The sequence below is a fragment of the Aspergillus nomiae genome, assembly GCF_001204775.2.
Source record: "Aspergillus nomiae NRRL 13137 chromosome Unknown contig00021, whole genome shotgun sequence".
In the NCBI taxonomy this organism is placed as follows: Eukaryota; Fungi; Ascomycota; class Eurotiomycetes; order Eurotiales; family Aspergillaceae; genus Aspergillus; species Aspergillus nomiae.
Window position 1 is genome coordinate 155,461 of NW_015378076.1, and position 15,860 is coordinate 171,320.

General features: G+C 52.2%; 7 protein-coding genes across 7 annotated transcripts; 3 read left to right on the plus strand and 4 right to left on the minus strand.

The window, feature by feature from the left end:
• Positions 1–92: 92 nt before the first annotated feature.
• Positions 93–2,906, minus strand: ANOM_001194 (sterylglucosidase 1; the record flags this gene model as incomplete). Its single annotated transcript, XM_015546451.1, has 6 exons — positions 93–722; positions 780–858; positions 926–1,244; positions 1,296–2,227; positions 2,284–2,743; positions 2,812–2,906. Coding segments are annotated over 5 exons (2,250 nt in total), but the record flags the coding sequence as incomplete, so codon positions are not given.
• Positions 2,907–3,137: 231 nt separating this feature from the next.
• ANOM_001195 (SKI complex subunit tetratricopeptide repeat protein SKI3) lies at positions 3,138–7,530 on the plus strand (the record flags this gene model as incomplete). Its single annotated transcript, XM_015546452.1, has 3 exons — positions 3,138–3,253; positions 3,313–3,513; positions 3,576–7,530. 3 exons carry the CDS (start codon positions 3,138–3,140, stop codon positions 7,528–7,530), a joined length of 4,272 nt encoding a protein of 1,423 aa, XP_015410901.1.
• A 439-nt stretch (positions 7,531–7,969) lies between these two features.
• ANOM_001196 (putative RecQ-mediated genome instability protein) lies at positions 7,970–8,425 on the minus strand (the record flags this gene model as incomplete). The annotated part of the gene is made up of 1 exon (XM_015546453.1): positions 7,970–8,425. One exon carries the CDS (start codon positions 8,423–8,425, stop codon positions 7,970–7,972), a length of 456 nt encoding a protein of 151 aa, XP_015410930.1.
• Positions 8,426–8,602: 177 nt separating this feature from the next.
• ANOM_001197 (uncharacterized protein) lies at positions 8,603–9,526 on the plus strand (the record flags this gene model as incomplete). Its single annotated transcript, XM_015546454.1, has 2 exons — positions 8,603–8,606; positions 8,715–9,526. The coding sequence occupies 2 exons, from the start codon at positions 8,603–8,605 to the stop codon at positions 9,524–9,526; spliced, it is 816 nt and encodes a 271-aa protein (XP_015410899.1).
• A 386-nt stretch (positions 9,527–9,912) lies between these two features.
• ANOM_001198 (DUF1917 domain-containing protein) lies at positions 9,913–10,992 on the minus strand (the record flags this gene model as incomplete). The annotated part of the gene is made up of 2 exons (XM_015546455.1): positions 9,913–10,790; positions 10,905–10,992. 2 exons carry the CDS (start codon positions 10,990–10,992, stop codon positions 9,913–9,915), a joined length of 966 nt encoding a protein of 321 aa, XP_015410906.1.
• Positions 10,993–11,384: 392 nt separating this feature from the next.
• ANOM_001199 (epoxide hydrolase family protein) lies at positions 11,385–12,987 on the minus strand (the record flags this gene model as incomplete). Its single annotated transcript, XM_015546456.1, has 8 exons — positions 11,385–11,471; positions 11,540–11,686; positions 11,736–11,856; positions 11,913–12,105; positions 12,162–12,170; positions 12,225–12,497; positions 12,565–12,698; positions 12,767–12,987. The coding sequence occupies 8 exons, from the start codon at positions 12,985–12,987 to the stop codon at positions 11,385–11,387; spliced, it is 1,185 nt and encodes a 394-aa protein (XP_015410907.1).
• Positions 12,988–13,618: 631 nt separating this feature from the next.
• Positions 13,619–15,171, plus strand: ANOM_001200 (NAD-dependent succinate-semialdehyde dehydrogenase; the record flags this gene model as incomplete). Its single annotated transcript, XM_015546457.1, has 2 exons — positions 13,619–14,994; positions 15,051–15,171. The coding sequence occupies 2 exons, from the start codon at positions 13,619–13,621 to the stop codon at positions 15,169–15,171; spliced, it is 1,497 nt and encodes a 498-aa protein (XP_015410908.1).
• Positions 15,172–15,860: the final 689 nt, after the last annotated feature.

Here is a 15,860-nt window from a genome sequence, read left to right on the forward strand (position 1 = left end):
TTCCAAGTCGTTACCCCTGACGCTTGTTATCTGATCAAGAAACTTTAAATCATTGACATTCTTTTCCCCTTTAATTTCATCGGAGAAAACAAAGCCAAAGAACAAACTGCCATGATTCGGTGCAGCAATAAACAAAAGATGTCATAACGCCCAATGCGCCAACCACTGTCAAAGCTGAGCGATATTTCAGGTCAATCCGCCTTACATCACAGTACAGGCTCCACGTTGGCATTGTTCCAGATAGGTTATATCCTCTCCGGAGACTTTAGCTAGGTCGCCTGGCTTGCGTTTGACTCCCTGCACCTTGATGTCCTGCTTGCCTTCAGGGTGCCACCACCGAAGTCGTTGGATGTTCACAGAGTCAATCTCTGCATGGTCGATTGTCCACTCCCCGCTACTGACAGACACCACGGATTGTATCTCCGGGAAGTGGAAGTCAGGCAAATAGATTTCGGTGGGTTGATCCCCTCGGACGGCCTTTTCTTTGGCCTCCAATGACATGGTGAAAGTACAATTCCGTAAATCGAAGCCATGGTGTGTGAGAGAGCCGTTGGTGAAAATCGGACTTGGGCGAATATAGGCCTCCGCGGCGCGAAAGCCGTTGTGGTCTTTAGACATCTGAGAAGAGATGTCGGAAGTGATGGAGGCTGGTCGCAACGCGTCTTTCAGATTGGAGGGACCCACGTGCTGATCTTCCATGTTACTCTGACTCTCTGAATAGGCTGGAGAATGAGGGTCAGACCGCGAACGTGATGCGCTTTCAATCGCTAACAGCTTACCGCTCGGCAGCTCGGGGTCGTCGAGAGAGAAGATCGAGAGGTCCTCGCCGTTCCAGTTATCACCCCATTCATGATTGTTCTGAAGCCTGAATTAGCTATTCGGTGCTCGAGGTAACATGTCAGCCGGGAATGGAGGGGCCCTTTACCTGTGTTGTGTAAAGCCACAGCGTAAAGCCATTGGCCGTGCTGCCTTCCAGGGCAAAATGGTTGGCATCCATTGCACTTATCTGGCTCCCATAATCACCAGTTTTGTACGCATGCTTGTCGTCCATGTCATATGGGATTCCAATTTCCGTAAATATCATGGGGTGATCTCCCATAAACCGTAGGCTCTCCTCTCTGAGATATTTGAGCTGGTCACGCAGGCAATTCCGGATCGCCGTCTCCCCAATCTTCACAGCAAATGCTGGCGCGAGGTACTTTCCACGAAGCACACCGATTACGTCGACGTTGTATAGTCGATTCCTGCAGAACAATTAGTGGCAAGCTGACGAACTGCAATGCAACACGACTTACCAATGTTTTGTCAACAAGGTCAGGCCATCGTAGTAGTGTACGGCATGAACCATGTTGGGGTCGTCATCAAATGAGCCCTTGAGATCAGGGGGGACTTCCATGACAGGGGGCTGGCAAAGCATGATGGACTCGGGCCATACACTTCGAATGGCATCCTTGTACGCCCTATAATGCTCCATGAAATATGTGTTCGTAAAGACATCGTAATTCAATGGTTCGCCGCTTTGAGGTTTCTTAGCGAAATAGTCCTTTCTGAGTAGTCGGTCCGTTGACGGATCCCAGACACCGTGCTGTGCCCATAGACACTCGCCTAATTTCCATTCCGGATCTCGTTTCCAGCCATATTTGTGATCATCATAACTTGCAGGCAGCCATGCCAATTCGCCTTCGGGGTCCACGAGTTCCCGACCAGTCTGATGAGGGCCAAAGCCACCGAACGCCCACGTCGTCTCCTCACACGCTCGTCCAGATCCAGTTAAGATTGCCTGGAAAGGAGTAGGAGACGTCCCTAGTTGAAGTTGTTGGTCAGGCGGAACCACTGATATGTCCTGAACACCAATGAGCCCTCTATGGGGCTCATTCATGCTTTCCCATCCGATAACTACTTCATTTTCCAGATCACCGGCCTCGTGGATTTTCTGCGCAAAATATCTACATGCAGCGATGAAGTGACCCTGCAGGTATTCTTGAATGTTCACACCATTTATAATTGCCTTGGGTGCAAAGTCCCGGCCAGCCCAGAACAGGGTGAACATTGTCTGGCAGACAAGACGGGTGTAATTCGTACTCCAGATCATCTTCGGAAACTCTGCCGGGTTGTCATATGTATTCTGAACAAGAGCCGCTTCGGTCTTCTTGAAAGTCCTTGGGTTAAGCCCCGCTGCATAGAGAGTCCACCCCGGTGCACCGGATCCTCCCGATAATCTGGACCACTGGATGTTGTCAGCAAATGCGCACCGGCACTGAGTGCGCCTGGAGGGAACTATACCACATCCTGATGAGGGTCCATGAACACGTAGAACTGGTATTGCTTCGCGATTCGAAGAACTTCGATGGTAAAGGAAATCCATTCGTCATCATACTTCCCAGGACCCGCGTGTTCTATAGCCTCCCAGGTGAAAATATATCTTATGGTATTGTAGCCCCATTTCCGTAGCCTTGCAAAGTGCGTATGTGCGTCATCCAGCGAGAATGGGCGACCAACGAATGAAACGTCGTCGGTCTCAAAAAACTTGTCGGGCACATGGGAAGGGGTATCAGGGTTCTTGGGGTACTTGGATTCTCCGGCGACATTGATGCCTCTAAGCGTAATTTCTCGATTATTTGGGTCTTTAAAGGTTGCGCCTTCGATTCGAAGCCGGGGAGCTCCCATGATTGTCTGAAACAGCGAGTATAGTTATGAAATAGTATGTTTTGGTTTAAAATAGCATAGAATGCTAGTCCGGGACCTATGGGAACTGATAAGTTAGTAGGGATAGTTCAGCAATGATACATTGCCGATGAGATCCACGCTTACCGTCCTACAGCGACCGGGAAAAATACAATCTGGAGGATCTCGAAAGACGTAAAAGATCCAGAGCACAGTTCCACACCGCTTCCCAAGCGCCGTAAGGGGGTACTCCGTGAGTAGATGGACGGATGAGTGCTTACGGTCTGGGGCGATAAGCAGCCACGAGATCGGCCCTCTGACGTATCACCACCCGCCGCCCGCTCGGCTTCCCCACACACCGAACATTTGCCTAACTTGGCTTTCTTCTCAACCGTCGCTTGTTTGTTGGTCTGCGATCTGCCAGATACTTTTCTCCAACTGCTAGCGCAAGGCTATGCAGCAATTGGACTAGAATGTCAAGCAAGGCAGCCCTGAAAGCGGTGCGAACAGCACTGGACTCGAAAGACTTCGAGCTTGCGGCCGAGAAAGCCAAAGCTCTTGTGCAACAAGAACCTCAAAACTACCACGCGTATGTAACCCAGTTTCTACTCGTGGGATATCCTCCGCTGACGTATATTCGATCTTTAGGAATGTTTTCCTAGGTCTTGCGCTCGATAAACTCAACAAGACAAAAGATGCGGAAAATGCCTACCTCGCAGCAACCCGTGCGAAAGAGAACGACAAGATAGCATGGCAAGGACTGATCAGTCTGTATGAAAGGCAAGGAAACAACAGACTAGACTCTTATCGCGAGGCGGTTATCAAACTTTGCCAGATCCTTGCTGAGGCGTAGGTTCACCATTTGTCTCACCTCTAGCTGTTTGGTAGAACACAAGTTGACCCCTCTCCAGAAATGACCGTCGACGCTGCGAAGAAATTGTTGATAAATATGTCAAATTTACAAAGAAAAATGGCACACGGTCTCAATGTCGAAAGGCCCTCGAACTACATTTACCGTCGAGTCCCATCTACGATATCCTAGAGGGTCTCATCCCGCATCCTGCGCATACCTATCTTCGCCTCATAGAGATGACCGAAGCGGAAGAAAAAGAATTCATAAACAGAGAGATAGGAGAAAGACGTACACGACTAGGTGCGCGCATTGAACAAGTTACACTAGAAGTGAAGAGAGAGGCCTTCAGGCGGAGTGAACTCGAACAGCTTTATCGCGGAATCGTGGACTGGAGCCATGACGATGAGGTCCGGCGTACATATGAAGAGAAGATATTAGAGCGGGGCTGCGATGTTCTCGCCGTTCTTCCGGTAAACGAAAAGAAAGCGAAGCGCGAGGAGGTGTGGGTGGCAGCTCGCGATATGGTCATTATCAAGCACCCCTTCGAGCTCGCGTGGAGAATCTTTCTTGAATGGCAAGATATCCAAAGCTTCTCAGAGTGGGACCACAACTTTTTACAGGACTTTATCGAATTCTTCCCAGAAGCGGGTCTTACTAGAGTCCTGAAAGGTTTCCTGGCCAGCAACCTTTCACCATTCCCAAAGGAGACCAAAGACCCCAAGGCGAAGGACAAAGATTCTAAGGCAAAGGAACAGGACGCCGAGGATGAAAGTGACGAGACGAATGAACTCGGTGTTCAAGACAGTATTTTGTTGATGGTCGAAGGACTTGAGATGTCTGGATCCTCAATTGTTGCGCATCGCATCTTGGGTGAATTTTACTTGACCCTTGAAGAGTACGAGAGCGTTGTGGATGTGTCTCGCAAAGGACTTCGCAACATTCAAGATCTGGTCAAGATGTCTGGCATGAAGCTCCAAAAGACCACTGATTGTATGAATATTGCCCTTGCAAACGCCCTGATCTACTATCAGTCGCCCCGGAACCACACTGAGGCCAAAATCATATTCGAAGAAATCCTCAAGAGAAATCCAAAATCCACGAGCTGTCTACTTGGGATTGGGCTTATCCTCAAGGTAGACGAGGATTATACTGAGGCCGTCAACTTCCTGGAGCGTGCTCTGGCACGAGACCCATCGAACCTCAAGGTTCGTGCCGAGCTGTCCTGGAGTAAGGCACTAACCGGTGATCTTACCTCTGGACTTCATGGGCTCCAAGATGTGCTTGAAGAACTACAAAACTCGGATTCGGAGAACAGAGATTTCAAATCAGAAACTCTTTATCGTATTGGTTATTGTCAGTGGGAGTTGGATCCATCACCTGCGGCACGCAAGGACCGCAATGGTGCCTACGCTAATTTCCTTGCGTCAATCCAGACTAACATTAATTATGCGCCTGCCTACACTAGTCTCGGATTGTTCTACGCCGATTATAAGAGGGACAAGGGCAGGGCGCGAAGATGTTTCCACAAAGCCTTTGAGCTATCGCCATCCGAAATCGAAGCAGCGGAGAGGCTCGCCAAGGCATTTGCGGATCAGAAAGAGTGGGATCTTGTTGAAGCTGTGTCACAGCGCGTTGTGGATTCCGGCAAAGCTAAACCTGCGCCGGGTTCGAAACGACGGGGCTACAGCTGGCCATATGCTGCTTTGGGCACTGTCCAGATTAACAAGCAGCAATATGCCAAGAGTATCGTCTCATTCCAGGCAGCTTTAAGACTGTCACCCGGCGATTATCATTCATGGGTTGGCCTAGGAGAGAGCTACCACCATTCCGGCCGTTACATTGCCGCTACGAAAGCGTTCGAGCACGCGCAACAGTTGGAGGACTCCCTTTCCAACTCAGATAAGGAACAAGTCTGGTTCGCACGGTACATGCTAGCGAATGTCAAGCGGGAGCTTGGAGATTACAACGATGCTATTGCGAGATATGAGGATGTCCTAAGCATCCATCCGAATGAGTTCGGCGTGTCTATTGCACTACTCCATACACTCACGGAAAGCTCTTGGAAGAGCCTCGACCAGGGACTTTTCAACGACTGCATTGAACTTGCCCGTAAAGCGATTCTTGTAGCAACATCTCTAGCCCTGGAAAGGGTCGACATCTTCAATTTATGGAAAGGTGTAGGAGATGCCTGCTCAATCTTCTCCTATGTCAAGTCGAAGACTGCAAGAGCCCCAATCAATGAAGTACAGAAACTACTCTCTACCCAGCTTGAGTCTGCAGTCTTCGACATCCTTACAGATGTCGATGAGGTCGGACAAGATCGTCTGTCAGAATTGAAAAATGCAGATGATGAGACTTGCAGTCTATCGGATAGATGTATGTACGCCTCGATTCTGGCATACAAGCGCGCCATCCATGTGTCAGCACAGGACATTCATGCTCAGGCGGTTGCTTGGTATAACCTTGGCTGGTCAGAATACAGGGCTTTCAGATGTATGCAAGTGTCTACGGGCCAAGGCAAAAAGCAATCGCGAAAGTTTTTGAAGGCCGCAATCCGATGCTTCAAACGGGCCATTGAGCTGGAGGCTGGGAACTCTGAATTCTGGAACGCACTTGGTGTAGTGACTACCAGTATGAGCCCGAAGGTCGCACAACATGCCTTTGTGAGAAGTATTCATCTCAACGACAGAACTGCGCAAGTCTGGACCAACCTGGGGGCACTTTACCTCATCCACAATGACATCCAGCTTGCCAACGAAGCCTTTACTCGAGCGCAATCTACAGATCCAGACAATTCCCAAGCTTGGATTGGGCAAGGTTTCCTTGCACTTCTTTTCGGTGACCCACGGGAAGCCAGGGGTCTGTTTGAGCATGCCTTTGATATCTCCAACTCGTCAGTTCCATTGCCTAAGAAGCAGTACACGTTGAGCTTGTTCGATCATCTTATGTCAGATTCGTCGGCTTCGAATGAGGTTTCAGAGCTGATCCAACCGTTCTTTGCACTCCACCAGCTCTGTTCGCAAGATCCGTCCGATTTACCCTTCGTGCATCTGTCCTCTCTTTTGGCTGAGAGAATTGGCGAACTGTCAGACGCAGAAACCAGCCTACGGGCCCTCTGTACCGCCGTAGAGGCAGAATACGAGGTGTCCGAGTCAGCGTCATCCCTCTCTAAATACGCCCAGGCGAACGCGGATATTGCTCGTGTCCTCCTTGCACGTCAGGAATTCGAGGAAGCCGCCGAAAAGGCGGAGACAGCGCTCATGCTGTCTGGGGAAGAAGACGCCGAGAAGTTCGATCCAGAAACGAACAGCAGGCTGCGTTTGTCAGCCCACTTGACCGCGGGCCTGGCGCATTATTATCTACGGAACATGGACAGTGCGATTGATATGTTCCGTGACGCTCTCCAGGAAGCGGACAATGCGCCTGAAGTGGTATGCCTTCTCGCACAAGTGCTATGGGCTAAAGGCGGCGAGGAGGAACGGGCCGTCGCTCGCCAGCAGTTATTCGACTGTGTGGAGAACAACCCCGAACATGTCGGGGCTGTCACACTACTGGGCGCCATCGCGATCCTCGATTCCGACAAGGATGCCATTGAGGCCGTCGAATCTGACTTGCAGATTATGATCACGAGAGATGATATTGAGATTCACGAACAGACTAAGTTGGTCAAGCTTTTAACAGCCATGTCTACCTTAGGGTTCACTGATAACTCTGGAGTTCCCGAGGAGACAAGACGCATTGGAGAAGCTGCGGCAGCCGTGATGAGATCACCTTACCAGCCTCAGGGCTGGATGGAATTGGCAGCAGCCTCCGATGAACCATATCCCGCGGAGATGGGCGTTAAGAGAGCTTTGCGCAGCGTCCCACCCCGGGGCAACCTTGACGCCGTTGACCTATCTACCGCATATGCACAGACCGGAAAGGCGAGTGACGCACTCCGGGCGATTATGATTGCCCCATGGAAACAGCATGGGTGGGAAGAACTGAATCACACGGTGTCTGCAACAAACTAGTGTGATGGCTTCCGCCTGATGAGAGTTGCGCTTATAGATAGTCGAGCAGGGCATCCTGCAACATGTCTGCTGTAGTTAGAGCATGAGTGATGAAATAGAAGCATCCCGACATACCTTGGACACTACTCAAGGACAGACCTTGTAGTCGTAAACCCGTTCTCAAGCCTTTTACTCCCCCTGCATTTCCGTGATTCGTGCTATCAGTCTCTCCTTTCTACCCTCTCTCCACGTCTGGTCCAAGGAATCAATCTTTCCCCCAAGGAGCGTAACAGATTCCGGTGTCAACAACACCATCCCACGAGCAACCGTCACATTGCGCAACACTAACTTAGCCCCAATGGGCAATTTCCCCAGCGCAATACCACTAACCGGCTTCAACTCGATAGCGACAGCTTTCGTCCCCGCCGCATCTTGAACGACCAACCGGTGCGGGCCATTGCTATTTCCCGTTTCTGGCTGCGCAGAAGTACGATTCCCACCGGTACTCCGCGTTCTGCTCCGGGTCTGCGTCCACATTAATCGTCCGCACAATCTCCCGTCCTCGGATCGCCTCTCCGCGTTCCACGCGCTCAATGGCTTCCACTTGGCTCCAGAGACTCGCGCCGATGTCCTCGATATCGAGGACCTGGACAGGGATCAAGCTTTGGAGTCGTCTTTCTTGTACGGTGGGGTCTAAGACGTCGACGGGAAGGAGCGACGACGGTGTTCGTGTGGAGAGAGAATCTCTAAAGTCCGATGCAAGGATGCGAAATAAGGCCGTCTGGGTCAAGGCCGAGAGGGGCACGTTTCGCTGGTGCGCAGTCGAGTCAATGAAATTACTGAGCCATGCTGCTGAGACCGGAAGTGACTTGCTGCTCAGGAGCTGGGCGGCGATTTGTTCTTCGGGATTGGCCATTAGTGAGGTCCAGAAGTGCAGTGATTTGTGTGTTGTAGTTGAATTTAATTGATTTTCATTTATTTATTCCGCGGCGGAACAAAATCCGGGGAACGGACCACCGCTGAACCTCCTTAGCTGTTCTTTTACCTTCAGACCACGCCTCGCTTTCTCTTTACCTCTCCGTTGTGTTTACATATGAGTATCTTGAACCTGCACCCTCATTAGACTGCCTCAACCGATCAAAATGTCCACCGTCTCCTCCCCCGCCCATCAATCACCTCCTCACGCGCCCACTCGCCCACCCCAGCATCCTCCCGCCGCCCATCTCTCGACACCCTCAACACCAACGTCGGCCTCAGCCTCAGCGCCAGCTCGACCCCCTCCACAGCGCGTGCTGTCTCCCCCTCCCTCCATCCACGCCGCAACCGCGCCGCCCTCCGCGACTACTACAACCTCAAACCCTCGGCAGCCGAAATACCGGGAGCCAGACGATCCCGCAGCATTCCCCGACCCACCGACGCAGCGGACACCTCGAATCCGTCAGTCGTCCAGACCGGGACGGAACTCGATAGTCCCGATTTCGATGCCCAACACTATGTCAATCATCTCCTGGCTACGTCGTCGCTGTCAACGGTGCTGAAGGCGGAGAATACCCTCGTCGGGGATATCAAAACGCTGGATAGTGAGCGCAAGGCGCTTGTCTACGATAACTACTCGAAGCTGATTCGCGCGGTGGAGACTATTGGGAAGATGCGGCAGAGCATGGATGACCGGGGGGCGCCGTTGACGATGACCAAAACGTTGGGACCGGCTATTGCTTTTGTGGCGGAGACGGCTGGGGGGTTGATTCAGGAGGGGGAGGAGCAGAGACGGCGGATGAAGGAGGCGAAGGCGTCGGATGAGGTGGAGCGCAAGAAGGCTGAGAAGGAGACGGTGAGGTGGGTGCTTGGTACGCCGGCTCGGTTGGAGAAGCTTGTTGCGGACGGCAGTCGGGAGGAGGCTGAGAAAGATTGGGAGGAGGTGCGGGAGCTGCTCCAGAAGTGGGAGGGTGTGAAAGGCGTCCAGGAGCTCCGGGAGGCTTGTGAGAAGGCCATGGAGAAGAGCGATGACGCTTCCTGAAGGATGGCTGCATCAACCGATCCTCGAGTCGGGCTACCTTGTGAATACTTGTCACTGGCCTCTGGAAGAATGCCTCCTATCACTGTTAATGCTACTGGCCTTCTGACAGGCTGGGATGGCACAGTACTGCTCGACCGGACCACCTTGATCAAACATGGAACAACCTTATCGGAACGTCTGGCAACTGCTGGCTCGGCTAGTTCACCTACGGGTATCACTTCGATATCAGGGACAGCCAGGAGAAGGTTGAGCTCAAGCTCAACAAACCAATCTCATATCGCATTAGATATCGAAAACGAGCCATAGCAGCTCAGACAGATCATACCGGCATGATCATCATCATAATTAGATGGACAGATATGCAATACATCACAGATGGAAACATGTCAAACTTTCCGCTCCAAAACCTCCCGACTGGAAAACATACTCGCCTTCAACCCATACGAATTCCCACTTGTAATCTCCAGATAGGTATAAGCATCACACTTATAATAGATGGGCCTCTCCTCCCTCCTGACCAACTCCAGCTCGACCAACCGCTCCAACACCCGGCGCACATCGTCGACATCCCCAAAATCCCGGGTATAGATAGCCAACAACCTCGCCTTCCCACGCCCATCCCGCGTGGCCACCTTCGCCGCAAAGCCCAACCGACCCTCGATAGTCTCCTCCACCACAACGCCCCAAACGCGATCCACGTCCTCCTCCCCAAGAAACAACATCCACTTCCCCGACACCACTCCGGTCTCCCTCGCCAGCGCAAAGATCTCCCTCTCCAACCCCCGCCGCAACGGCACCAACTTCCGGCCCCGCGCCAGCGCCGAAGCGCCCTCCATCTCGACCTCCACCGCAACCTTCCTCTCCTCAAACGCCCTCAACATCTCCGTCCCCCGCCCAACCAACCCGGCAATATCCTTCTCCCCCTGCGGCGCCCCGGGATGATCGACATAGATCCACGGCCCAACATCCGCCGCCTCGGTTTCAGAGGGCGGTAACCGGGCCAGGAAGTCGTGAACAGGTTCGTTGCGTTTGCGGGCGTTGTGCGCAGCAGTGGATGTGGGTGTTTCGGGCTCGAAGTGGACAGGGTGCTGGCTGGGTTTGGGTTTGGCTGGGGGGTTGTTTTCAGATATGGGTTGTTTTTTGGAGACAGCTAGGGCGTCATGTTGGATTGTGGAGTAGAGAGTCGGATGGATGGTTTCCCAGTAGGGTCCCGGGTCGTAGGTTTTGGCGAGATATTCCAGGCGGGCTTTTTCGTCTTCGGAGCCTTTTGGTTTCTAATTAGTTTTGTGTTGTTGGGGGATGATGTCATATGATTAAATAAATAAATAACTACTGGTTAACTACTAGTAGTAGTTAACTATAAGGAGACGACACGAACCGTAAAAACTCGACTCGTCGGAGAAGAACTCGTTGCTGTCGAGGATGGACATATCCGTCGTGCGCGTTTGGCGTTTTGGTCGTGGCATGTTGAGTTGGGGATGTGAGTTGATTGTGGTGTGTATATGGGTGGGATTTACAATATAAATAGTTGGGAGGGGTGCTAGGGGATGGCGAGAAGTCTCGGCGTGGAGTGAGGTGAGAATTGGTTTTGTGATGTGTCGGACATGTTGTACACAGTATGGATTGATTTAGTGAGTCTTGTCTGTCGCGATAGCTTGGGGCTAGAGCTTTCTAGTGGTTGATCTGCCGGGAGTGGATGTGGGGTATTGATTTATGTACTCTTTGTAGTTTATATAGAACACTACAGATTAAACGCATCGCAACAACTATCTTCGGGAGAAAGTGCTTATCTGTGGACAACAATCACAGTTATATAAACTGCCTAACTCGTGAGTATCTGTGATAATGACAATCTCATCTATTCCCTTCCCCAAATCTGCTCCACAAACGCCGTCAAATCAGCCTTCAACTCCTTCGGCTTCTCCAGAGCTGCAAAATGGCCGCCCTGCACAACAAACAGTCAGCAAACGACTCTCTCTCTCTCTCTCTCTGAAAACGAAGCGAAGCACATACCTGCTGGTGTTCCCTCCAAAAGACCAGATTCCCCGTCGTCTCGACCCAGCTCTTGGGCACGGGGAACAGCTCCACAGGGAAGTAGGAGAACCCCAGCGGCTTCTGAATGTACCGCAGAGGCTTTTTTTCTGGCGACACGGGGAGCTCCTAAGGACCAAGTATTAGCCCTGACAAACGACATCCAACTGGGTCATACCTCTCGATACGGGTAGATCGCCCGCGGAAAGGTGTCCGTCAGCCAATAGAGCGAGACGAACTCCAGAATTGTCTGCGAGGAAAGGGGCTCGTCGACCCAGGTGAGGAATTTCTCGCCGACCCTACGTCTCAGTTAGGCTCGTCCTTTTCTCTACCAGAGGAAAGGGGGGGGCAATACCACGCGAGCAAAGCAAGAGGGCTCGAAGAGAGGATATGGCCGATGGTACTTGGTCTCGTGGCATGCTCGAGGGCGTATGCGAGGCCCGAGGTCAGGAATTCCTCTCGGAGGGCCAGCCCTTTCTTCTCGAAGGGAGTAAGGTCCACGTCCGACACTCCCTGTGGGGGTGTGGCGATCGCACAAAAGTTCACTGCTGCAGTTGGTCTTCTCCATGCAATACTGATGTTTGGGGGTGCTGAAGAAACTTACAATGAACCGCTGTGTAACCGTTAGCGTTCTGAAGACTATATATCATCTACAGACACCACGAACCTTTGCAGCTGGCATGGTCTACGGCCAGAATCCTGGATACCCGGCTGCCGATATCGCCTCCCTGGGCGATATATCCGCTTTCGAATCCCAGGTCCTTCATCAATTTGTCGATGACTCGGGCGGCATCGTGAGAGCTGTAGTTCCTGTCCAACGGGGGGCCAGAGGAGAAGCCATAGCCCGGCAGAGACGGGACGATGAGATGATACGGCAGGGTGCTGGGGGAGAACTCATCGCGGAACAGCTGGAGCAGGGGGAGAAATTCCAGGAAGCTGCCTGCAGAGTGACGGCCTGTGAGCCCCAGTCTACACAAGAAGCCGAAGAGATAGAGATGTTACAATACCGGGCCATCCATGGAGCAGCACGATGGGCACTGCATCAGGGTTTTCTGAGAAAAGGGCCGCAAAATGCACCCAGATCTCGTCAATCTCGGCTGTGAATTGAGGGAAGTCGTTGATCCGAGCTTCGCACGCTTTCCTACTCGGAGTCAGGTTCTCTATACCCTGAAGGGAGTGTGTACTTGAAGTCTATTGAGTTGACGATACCAGTCGAAGTCATTCAGCCACTTTTCTCGGATCCCCGTGAGCCATTCGGACGTGATGCCGAAGCGGGCGTCTGGCTGGGAATTCTCGTATGTCCGAGGGCCTATCTTCGACAGCTTCACCAACGTGTGGAGCTCGGTCAGCTGCTCCTGAGGAATGGACACCGTGAAGGGGTGTGGGGTAATTCTCGCCGTAGAGGGGACTTGGCTGAAGGGTGCAGACATGGTCTATGGATCTACAGGAAATACTGGAGGAAGTGGTAGCAAAAGTAGGGTAACTGTTGAAGTCCATCCAATGCTCAGTCTACGCTGGTTTGTATACTTGTGTAAGATAAGGCTAATGCGGGGAAGTTGATGATTAATGGGATTATGATTCATAGTTAGGCACGATTGATTTCTAATACGAACAAAACCGAGTCTGACTACATCAATCTGACGAAGACATTGAGTCAGATCATATCGCATGGCTGACAGATCTTGTTCTGTTCCAACATACCCTAGAACATATCCATGGCCTAGAACATACAGTATCCGTACCCTAGACGAGATGGGGAACCCCACAGTTGCAAATGTCATCAAGTTAATATTATCTTAACTCCGTTCCGATCTACGGGCACGGCAATTTGACCCTATCTGGATCGTTACCCTCGGGTTCCATCGATCATCGGAAGGGCTTCCCGATCCCAGGTTTCTTTCCCCAGGGTTGCGGATCAGCCGAGCTCTCATTTCCCTTACCGTTTTGAGTATAAGACGCGATGGAGGAGATATATATAGTCCAAGGACACCCTTCGACGAAATGTATAATCTACGAGTCGCAAGCAGAGATAATTGCGATTGACCAAATACTCAATCCACCATGCCATCATCATTCGCATCCATCTTGAAGGACACCAGTCTCTTCGTCGAACGCTCCTACATCAATGGCCAATGGGTATCCTCCAACTCCAACGCCACATTCAACGTCACAAACCCCGCAAACGAAACACAGATTGGCGTGGCCCCTGAATCCACCCTGGACGACCTGAACGTGGCCATCGAGGCCGCCGCCCAAGCATTCCCCACCTGGCGGTCCGTGCCAGGCCGTCAGCGTGGCCGGATCCTGCGTCGCATCGCGGATCTCCTGGTCGAGAACAAGGAGGACATTGGCAAGATCATCACCGCCGAGAACGGCAAGGCCAAGGCCGACGCCGAGGGCGAGGTCATGTTTGCCGCCAGCTTCTTCGAGTGGTTCGGCGAGGAGGCGCCCCGGATCTACGGTGATATCATCCCCCACAGTAGCACCGCGGGCCGGACGCGAGTGATCAAAGAGCCCGTCGGCGTGTGCGGCTTGATCGTGCCGTGGAACTTTCCCCTGGCCATGGGCGCGCGCAAGGTCGCGGCGGCCCTCGCCGCAGGATGCACGGTCGTGATGAAGTCGGACGGCCTGACGCCATTTGCGTCGAACGCGATGGCGGTGGTGGCGGAGCGCGCGGGCGTGCCCAAGGGTGTCTTCAACGTTGTGACGGCGCTGGACAACACGCCTCAGCTGGGCCTGGCTATGTGCGAATCGGATGTCATCAAGAAGATCTCCTTCACGGGGTCGACGCGCGTCGGCAAGCTGCTGATGAAGCAGTCCAGCAGCACGCTGAAGAAGCTCAGCCTGGAGCTGGGCGGCAACGCGCCGTTCATTGTGTTCAACGACGCCGACGTGGAGACGGCCATCAGCAGCGCGCTCATCAGCAAGTTCAAGGTGACCGGCCAGACCTGCGTGTGCGCCAACCGGATCTTCGTGCAAGAAGGCATCTACGAGCGATTCGCGCAGCGGTTCGTCGAGGAGGTCAGCAAGTTCAAGGTGGGCAACGGGCTGGAGGATGCCTCCGTGACCCACGGCCCGTTGACCAACGGCGTGGCCAAGGTGGAGGAGCATATCAAGGACGCGGTGAGCAAAGGGGCCAAGGTTCTTCTGGGCGGCAACCGGCTGCCGTCGCTGGGCAAGAACTTCCACGAGCTGACCATCCTGGGCGATGCCGACGATAGCATGCTGGTGGCCAAGGAGGAGACCTTCGGGCCCATAGCAGCCTTGATGAAGTTCACGACCGAGGATGAAGTCGTCCAGCGCGCGAACAACTGTGAGGTCGGTTTGGCGTCGTATCTGATCACGAGCGACCTGGCCAGGTCGCACCGGGTCTCGGAGAGACTCGAGTTCGGCATGGTTGCGATCAACACTGGTGCCATATCCGACGCACCGGCACCGTAAGTTTTGATTAACCCTATTTTTTCAATACCTAGTATATACTGACCGGCTCTAGATTCGGCGGCGTCAAGCACTCCGGGATGGGACGTGAAGGCAGCAAATATGGACTGGACGACTACATGACGATTAAGATGATTACGACCGGGGGGATCAACACAGTGTACACGCGGTTGTAGATGGTATTATGACAGTTTAGACGACTTATAATAGATTAAATTGATTTCTTTCATGTTCAAGTCACGTCCTTGTCATTACACATGTCACCAATATGACATCTCTAAGTACACACTCGTAGAGAACATTCATTGTTCAATCATTATAGAATAGACATAGATCAATCATGGCCAACAGTCTATATAAATCTCTCGACCAATCACTCACTCACTCAATCAACAAAAATAAAACAAACCAAAAAAGGGAAAAAAGAAAATAAAAAGATTTCACCGCCCACGCCCACAGCACCACAAAAATAGAAATACTTTAAATCATACTCCAGATTTTCCTACTGCAGCATATGCACCTAAATATAGAGCACACTGATTAGATACTGACCTCAAATATACTATACTATACTATACTCAACCAAAATGCCCCAAACCCCTCAATCGGCCACCACGGTCTACCTGGACCAACCGCCCAGTTGTCTGCAAACCTGTCCGGCATCACCCAACCACATCGTCATAGGCACATACCTGCTCACGGAGACGAAAGATGAAGCCAAGGACACCATCCAACAGACCAAAACAGGCAGCCTGCAGCTGTGGCAGTTGACCGCGGAGACGAATACTTTGTAGGCTACCCCACTTACTCACTATTTTATAGAAACCCCCTCCTCCCCTCACCCAAACCCTACCTACTCACCATA